This window comes from Microcebus murinus, chromosome 1 (assembly GCF_040939455.1).
Source record: "Microcebus murinus isolate Inina chromosome 1, M.murinus_Inina_mat1.0, whole genome shotgun sequence".
In the NCBI taxonomy this organism is placed as follows: domain Eukaryota; kingdom Metazoa; phylum Chordata; class Mammalia; order Primates; family Cheirogaleidae; genus Microcebus; species Microcebus murinus.
Genome location: NC_134104.1, coordinates 110544545 through 110553026, shown reverse-complemented (window position 1 = coordinate 110553026; position 8482 = coordinate 110544545). Strand labels below are relative to the sequence as shown.

General features: G+C 49.8%; 1 protein-coding gene across 1 annotated transcript; it reads left to right on the top strand.

The window, feature by feature from the left end:
* Window positions 1-2200: 2200 nt before the first annotated feature.
* Window positions 2201-6956, top strand: ZIC1 (Zic family zinc finger 1). The gene is made up of 3 exons (XM_012782810.3): window positions 2201-3967; window positions 5415-5578; window positions 6260-6956. Exons 1-3 carry the CDS (start codon window positions 2986-2988, stop codon window positions 6455-6457), a joined length of 1344 nt encoding a protein of 447 aa, XP_012638264.1. The 5' UTR covers window positions 2201-2985; the 3' UTR covers window positions 6458-6956.
* The last annotated feature ends 1526 nt before the right edge of the window (window positions 6957-8482 follow it).

Genomic DNA, 8482 nt, shown 5'->3' with positions numbered 1-8482 from the left:
AAAAAAAAAGCCAAGTCCCAGCCTTTTCCCTCCACTCCTCACTCTGTTCCACTCAAAGTTGGTGGGAGAATGCTGAGCTTGTGGACTCAGACTTGTTGCTGGGAACAGAACAGTTGATTTTTTTTTTTTTTTCCTTTTCGAATTTCTATTTCCCGGCACAAGCGCAAATGCTCAGCCAGGTCCCTTCAGACACCGGGAAATCATCCTAGATACACAAGTGGACTTTTGAGCCCGAAGAACCCAAGGAAAGGGCAGCCCCGCTCGCCAGCCCCAAACGACAATCTAGTCGGTGAGAAGACCAGAAAACCAGAAAGGCGAGGAGCGGCGGACCCTGACCCTGCCTTCCTCCAGCTTGTGCAACCCTCACTGGCGACCGGGCAAAAAAAAAAAATATTCATTATCATTTTCTTCTCGCCCGGGCACTGGTGAGTTTCCTAACCCGGCCGCCTGTGAAAGGATGAGTTGAGGTTTCTTTGTTTGCAAAAAGAGTTTAGGGCTCTGATTCAGCTGCAAAGAAGCCAAATGAAGTTAGAAACAAAGGGCAAATTGAAGGATTCCGACTCTTGGCTTTTTGTGTTTTCCTTACTAGAAAATAATTAGACCTAATGAATATGCAGACGCTTAGACTAAACCCTCGGCCCAGGCTGCTGGGGTTTAAACACAGAGCTACGGAGAAATGCAACCTTCATCCCCCAACCCCCAGCATCCGCGTGCATTTTTTTGAAATGCATAAATGTTGCTCGGCTTAATTGATTGAGTCACAGGGATTTTTTTCTGCTTTTAAGTGCTATACTTCTCTACCTTTCAACAATCATTTTAATATATAGTCAATGGCTCTTTGTGGACGGGACAAAAAGCAACTAGGCGCAGTTGTTGAATAGACTTTGCGCTAGGCAAAGACAGGTTAATCGAGGGCCGCATCGCGAAAACAAGCGAGTGTTGTATGTTTGCACTGAATCCAAGTGTCTGCATTTTCCTAACTAAATCAAAGGGAGTGTTATTTCTTTTTCTGCTCACTCATCTGAAGGTAAGTAAATTTTCTCTGGCGATCAAAAGCCTGGTCGGCAACAAAGACCGCGCCCGCTTTTTCCACCGTCCTGGTGTGGCGAGTTGCGGAATTTCAATAACTGTGACAAGGGTGACTGATTTGTGAACTAGAAAAGGTTTGAATGTCACAAAATTTACATTGGTCTTATCTATTGGGGATTTAAATACCAAAAAAGTATTGGGGATCTCTAGGGAGCTCTGGGCAGTCCAGATGAACAATGGCGCGTTGGGAAATTTACAGTTTTACCTGAATGAAAGGGGCCTGGGTTGGGAACAGGAGTGCAAACGGAGAGGGTTAGCTGGGGCAGATGTGGGAGACAAGGAAAAGGGAGAAAAGAGAAAAATAACGCAAGAAAGGGAAAAAGAAAAGAAAATTGACAAAAACATTTCCCATTAAAAAAAATCAAACCTCAATAATCTGGAAAGTTAAGAGCTCTCATTCACCTGTGTTTGTTTGGCTGGGGTGGGGGGTGCGCAGGAAGTCTGACCTGATAAAAGTGAGAAAAATCAAGGCTACCAGCTATACTGAGAAATCACATTTCTTGTAAAAAGAGCGTAGTGCCCGTGTGCTCCGCAGATCTTAAATTATAAACAGGAGGGGGAACAGGCAAGAGGGAAGCAAACTTCAAAAGGAGCAAATAACAAAAGCCTCCTTTGCTGCCCTTGAAGGGGTGAACGGGGGAAGAAAGAAAAGAAAGTTGCTGAATCGGGACATTCTGGAAGTGCCTTTGCTGTATTTACCAGCCCCATCCCGCCTCCTGGTCTCGGAGACGCCCGAAGTCCGGGAACGCTCAGCGAAGAGCAGGTTCGAGGAAGGACGAGAGCGAGCACTAGCGAGAGCGAGCGAGGGGGTGGTGGGGGGAATGTATATGACTGTGAGAAGAAAAGGGAATCGTGGCAAAAAAAAATTTCCGTGAGAAGAGGGAAAAAATTTGGCTAAAAAAAAAAAGTTGCTACTCCTGGCAGCCCTGTTTGTCAAAAGGGGATGTCAAGCGCTTTACAATACCTGGGATTGATGAGGCAGGCGGGCCAATGAGCGGCGCGAAGCGCCTCGGCGCGCCCTCCGTTGGCGCGGCGGCTGCGGGCGGGGGGAGTGCGGGCGCACCAATGGGCACCCGCGTCGGCAGCACGTGACGCCTCCCCCTGCTCCCATTCATCAAGGGGGGGACGGTGTCGTCCTTTCAATTCATTTATCTGCAGGAATGATTGCTGCTATCAGTCTCGCGCTCACCGCCCGGCTGAGGAGGTGAAAGTTTCTCCCCAGGAAGATAAACCGCAAAAGACAATATTGTGCATGATTTGCGCCTTTTCTTTGGCTTTTTCTTTCTTTCTTCTCCCCCCCCCACTTTTTTTTTTTTTTTTTTTTTTGCAAAAAGCAGAGAGGGAAAAAAGGAGAGTGAAGGAGCGAGGAGACAAGCCTGTGAGAAAGGAGAGGGAGAGAGAAGAGAGAGAGAGAAAAGAAAGGGCGAGGGGCTAGTGAGAAGTGAGGAGGGGAGCGAGGCGGAGAGAGGGCGAGCAGTCGCGGCTCTGGCGCTCACATTCCTCTATGCTACAAATCCGGGAGGAAGTTTTTTTGGGGGGCTGAGATGCTCCATGCTTTTCCCCGGGCAGCCTTGACGCAGGGCCCTCTCGGCAGAGACTGAACGGCGAGAAAGTGTGAGCCGGGCCAGCTGGGTCTGCCTGGCGGGCGCTGGAGCCTGCGGTACTCGCGGCCCGCAACCGTCCGGCTTCCCAGCGTTTAGCCGGGCGAGCGCCCGGGCGCGCCTCGCTGCTGCCTGCAGGCTAGGACTTCGCGAGGTGGGTCGACTCCCCCTCCCTCCTCCTCTTCTTCCTCCTCTTCCTCCGCCTCTCTTTCCTCCTCCTCCTCCCGATTTTCCCTCCTCGGCGGGAGAGGGTGGGGGGGGCGGGGGAGGCCGGGGCTCGCCCCGAGCAGCCACGATGCTCCTGGACGCCGGCCCCCAGTACCCAGCGATCGGCGTGACCACCTTTGGCGCGTCCCGCCACCACTCGGCGGGCGACGTGGCCGAGCGAGACGTGGGCCTGGGTATCAACCCGTTCGCCGACGGCATGGGCGCCTTCAAGCTCAACCCCAGTTCGCACGAACTGGCCTCGGCCGGCCAGACGGCCTTCACGTCGCAGGCGCCGGGCTACGCAGCTGCTGCGGCCCTGGGCCATCACCACCACCCGGGCCACGTCGGCTCGTATTCCAGCGCAGCCTTCAACTCCACGCGGGACTTTCTGTTCCGCAACCGGGGCTTTGGCGACGCGGCAGCGGCAGCCAGCGCACAGCACAGCCTCTTCGCCGCTTCGGCCGGGGGCTTCGGGGGCCCACACGGCCACACGGACGCCGCGGGCCACCTCCTCTTCCCCGGGCTTCACGAGCAGGCTGCGGGCCACGCGTCGCCCAACGTGGTCAACGGGCAGATGAGGCTCGGCTTCTCGGGGGACATGTACCCGCGGCCCGAGCAGTACGGCCAAGTCACCAGCCCGCGTTCCGAGCACTATGCCGCGCCGCAGCTGCACGGCTACGGTCCCATGAACGTGAACATGGCCGCGCACCACGGCGCCGGCGCCTTCTTCCGATACATGCGCCAACCCATCAAGCAAGAGCTCATCTGCAAGTGGATCGAGCCCGAGCAGCTGGCCAACCCCAAAAAGTCGTGCAACAAAACTTTCAGCACTATGCACGAGCTGGTCACGCACGTCACGGTGGAGCACGTCGGCGGTCCGGAGCAGAGTAACCACATCTGCTTCTGGGAGGAGTGTCCGCGCGAGGGCAAGCCCTTCAAGGCCAAATACAAACTGGTTAACCACATCCGCGTCCACACGGGTGAGAAGCCCTTCCCCTGCCCCTTCCCTGGCTGTGGCAAGGTCTTCGCGCGCTCCGAGAACTTAAAGATCCATAAAAGGACGCATACAGGTACGGAAACAGCTGTACAACCCCCATCCCCCTATCCTGGGCCTGGGACCCAAAATTCGGAAGTCAGTGCCCAGGGCACAAACCCAGCTCGGTGGGTCCCCCGGGTCGGATTCCGGGAGGCAGGCAAAGTGTGCGCTAATTTTTAGTTTGGGGCTTGAAATTATGAAAAATGAAAAAAAAGTTAGAGGGCGAACGAGAAGGATATGAGGATAAAGATTTTAAAAACGAGAATCAAAAAAGATTAGGAGAATAGGAAGCCAAGCCTGGTTTGGCGGATCCCTTAGTGCGCTCAAAGCCTGGAGAGGTGACCGGCTTTGGGCAGCTGCAGAGGCGCCAGCCGTTCAGGCTGCAGACAAGTCTAAAGACTTGTTTGCTGCCAACATCCCTCTCCACACACTTCGTTGAGGATTTTGCCAAAAGAAAGGGCTGAGAAAATTGAACAGATTGGGTAAAGGGGTGTAGAAAGAAACAAAACAGAAAGGCAGGGGGAAAGGAAGTAATTTAGGATTGAAGGTGCTTTTGGAGGCTTATTCATATTTGAAGAGCCCAGTTTTGTAGTGACTGATTTTAAGAGTGGGCTGGAGGATAGCGAGAGTCGGGAGAAGACTAGGAGTCGTTTTTGTCAATTGGATTTTATGGGAGCTATTTTCAAAACACCAGATTCCCTGTTTGGGCCTTCAAAAATAATAAAGGCACAGGTCGGCAACAGTTTTTAAAAAAAGTTCCCGGGGAGCTCAGGATTGTGGTCTGGGGTCAGGCTGGACATTCTGGACCCCTTGTGCTCACAAGGCTGGAGATTCGGTCTCCTTCCCCGTTCTGGTTTGCATAGGAGAGGTCTAAGAACCAAGCTTGGAACTTCAGGTTTAATGGTCGAGTCAAGGAAGAATTTGAGGCGCGGAGCTCCCTCCGGCCCAGATTACCCTATGAAAAAGTGAATGTATGTAGGGGGTGGGGTGGGGGAGGTGATAAGGGGGTGTGGAGCGTCGGGGAGGGGGTAGGGGGAGGAGAGAAGAGCAAAACAGCTGGATAACCATCCCCAACATGAAAACTAGAAACCAGCAGCTAGGTAGAAGCAACCCGAAATTGTGTGTATAGCCCTCAACGGAAGAACCAGCTTCCAGACCTGATGCTACTTTGGAATCTTTGCTACTTTGGAATCTAAAAAAGACTATCACTAATAATATTTTTTAAAAAAACTAAAAGTAAAATGTAGATCTTAATGTATTGGAAGTTAAAATATAGTTAAGATATTTACAGTTCCATTGGACATAAATGAATTTACTGGAGTCCCAGGTTTCTAAGCTTGCAAAGTGCTAATCCGGGGCTGCTGGCTCTTTATTTTGTTGTACTTTTTTTTTTTTTTTTTACTTTTTTCCGTTTCTTTAATTTTTGAAAAATGGCCGTGGGATTTGGTCTAATCAGACCCCTCTGTTTCCTTTCGCACTAGGGGAGAAGCCCTTCAAGTGCGAGTTCGAGGGCTGCGACCGGCGATTCGCTAACAGCAGCGACCGCAAGAAGCACATGCACGTGCATACGAGCGACAAGCCCTATCTTTGCAAGATGTGCGACAAATCCTACACGCACCCCAGCTCGCTTCGCAAACACATGAAGGTAATCGCTGCTCTCTCGCCGCCCACCTTGGAGGAAGGAGCCCTCTCTGCTCTCAGGCCGGGGTCGCGCGGCGAGTGACAGGCAGGCGGTGGCGGGAGCAGAGGAAGCAGTTCCACTCTGCTGAGCGGGACTGGTAAAAGAGAGCAGGGCGGGGGCTGGAAAAGCGGACAAGAGGGGTCCAAGGCCGTTTGAAATTCACTGTTTCATAATAAAAGTGAAAATAAGTGAGCATTTGAGCAGAGGCCGTCACAGAATTTGGCCCAGAGCTAGGGAGCTAGGGCTTTAGCAGCGGGCTCACTCTGCCAAAGCTGCAGCCATTGCGGCTGGCGGCGTGGAGCGGAAGAGCTGGGGTCTTGCATCCAGGCCTGAGCTCTTGCTCACCTAAATCCGGGCAAGCAAAGTTCAGGGAGGGAACCGTTCCAGGCTCTGGCCTCTAATCGAGTCTTCGCCTTCCCAGACCTATTTTTCTTTTGTGAGTCCTGGGGGTGCTGTCCTTGCGTGGAGCACGGCCTCTGCAGGGCAGTGGAGGAAGCACCAAGCCCAAGTCCGGCTGGTCCGGCCTCCTCGGCATTCGGTGGGACCCGGGGCTGCAGGAGCAGGGGTGCGGGCGGCCTTCACCCGCTCTGGGGGGCCGCGGCGCGGGCTCATTATCTCCGTAAAAACGAGACTTTATTCCTGCAGGTCCACGAATCCTCCTCGCAGGGCTCGCAGCCTTCACCGGCCGCCAGCTCGGGCTATGAGTCCTCCACGCCGCCCACCATCGTGTCTCCCTCCACAGACAACCCGACCACCAGCTCCTTGTCACCGTCCTCCTCCGCGGTCCACCACACAGCCGGCCACGGCGCGCTCTCTTCCAATTTTAACGAATGGTACGTTTAAAATCAGAAACAAAACACCGAACAAACCCCTATTTAAGAGACTGAAACACACGTATACAGAGATTACTGAAAGAACCCTGCGAATAAAAGCAGTCCCCACACAGATCCCGCAATCCTATTTTTTTTTTTTAAATTTGCCAATAGACCTAGGGCGAGTAAGAGAGAGAAAGCATCAAGCCTTTAAAAAAAATTTTTTTTTTACTTTCTTTTTCTCTCTTTCTTTCTTTCTTTCTTCTTCTTCTTCTTCTTTTTTTTTTTTTTTTGGAGAAGACTTGGTAGCCCTGGTGCGGGGGTGGGGAGGGGGGGTCGAGGAGGAGGCGGCCGCCGGACCAAATGCCGCCAACTCAGAAGGCCAGTTTCTTGTCTGATTAGAACCGGCTCTCTGGGGCTTCCTTTTTTTTCTTCTTCTTCTTTTTTTGCTTTGCTTTCTTGTAAATACAGAATTATTAGCTTAAAACTGTACTGTTGAATTCTGTAAATAGTTATATCTTGGTTGGAGCGGGTGGGTGGGATCGTGGAGTTGTGGTCTTTGCATTGGGGAGGGGGAGGGGCAGGGCGGGAGGGGGGAGGGGGAGGGGTGGGCGGCCGAAAGCCAACTGTTTGTACTGAATGGCAAGAATGTTCTAGTAAATGTGTACCAAAATGTGAATTACTTTGTACGATTACAGTCTCCACGTCGACCTAACAGAATATTATTGGTATTAATGTGCTTTTTTTTTTTTTTTTTTGTATAAAGTGCAAACATTTCGTCCCAAAGTCTAAGTACTTTAGTGCAGTAAAATGTTGTTTCACGTCCTGTCAAGAATTCGTATAGTACGAGCCTGGATCTGCGTGTCAAACTGTTCCATTTGTTTATGTAAAGTGATATTAAAAAAGATATAAACTATAACTGTCCGTTACTTTTGGCAAAAGATACAACCACATAATGTATATAATTCCTAGTTTCCATATTTATCCGCATGTAAAGGGCCGGTTTATCCATGTTACAGCTCTTCAATATTTATGGCTAGAAGAACTCGTATGTACACTTTAGTTTCCAGAACTGTTTGGTAACCTTTCGTACCTTATTAAAGATTCTTAAATCTCAGTGATTGTGGTAGGAATTTCTTCTTCATCCACCAGCAACCTGCTGCCTCTTCTGCCTGCCTTAGTGGGTCTCCGGAAAAACTCTCCAGTCTCCCTAGCCTTCCCTTTCTGTCATTGCAGATCGTATAAACGTGATAAATGAACGCTACCCTGCTGGCTCTCTGAGAGGATGTAATTAGTATTTATATCAAAATTTATGAAACAAATTTTCGGCCGCAGTATAATTTAAATGACCTTTGCAGACGTAGAATAACAACCATAAAAATAACAGAAATAGATTGCACAGGCGACATCAATATTAATGTAGGCGAATTGTCAGAAGCTCAGGGGCTTGCTCTGCAGCGTTTCAAATGAACTTGCAGGGAAGGTTCCGCTGCCCCCCAAATTAAATTCCCCAGACTGAAACCGAGTTGCAGATTTACAATATCATATTTTAAATTGCTGTCTTCAATTAAACTATTTACGGCCATAACTAATTTTCAGGATGTCAATGCATGCTTTTCCAGGCCTTCCTTCTTTGTACAAAAGTAAACATCCATAAAGCATTTCACTTATATTTCTTCAAACATGATGCTAATCTAAATTAATTACTTCCTATTATATGTTATTATTCCTATAATTTTGCCACTATTATTAGTTCTCTCAAAAATACATCTAGGGAAGAGGTTTATTTTATGTAATTTGATTATCTTACTATCTCTTTTATTTATTTCTCATTTACTTAAGAAATTCGTTCCATTGGCTGGCGTTGATACAGTAAATTTGTAAATGAGGAGACAATATAAAAAAATCTAAATTACTTGTGCTTAATGACTGTAGCAGAACGCCTTTTCTCTAAATCAGATTGTCTTTCTTGCAGTTTAGTTTGATAGATTTGCAAGCTATGCTGCTTCCGCGAAGTTAGCTGCGCTGGTTGGAACGGAGGCTTCTTTGTTTCTGG

Coding starts and splice junctions, on each gene's coding strand:
- ZIC1 (XM_012782810.3), top strand. CDS start 2,986: ATGCTCCTGGACGCCGGCCCCCAGTACCCAGCGATCGGCGTGACCACC. Junction 3,968..5,414: donor CCATAAAAGGACGCATACAG/GTACGGAAACAG, acceptor CTTTCGCACTAG/GGGAGAAGCCCTTCAAGTGC. Junction 5,579..6,259: donor CGCTTCGCAAACACATGAAG/GTAATCGCTGCT, acceptor TTATTCCTGCAG/GTCCACGAATCCTCCTCGCA.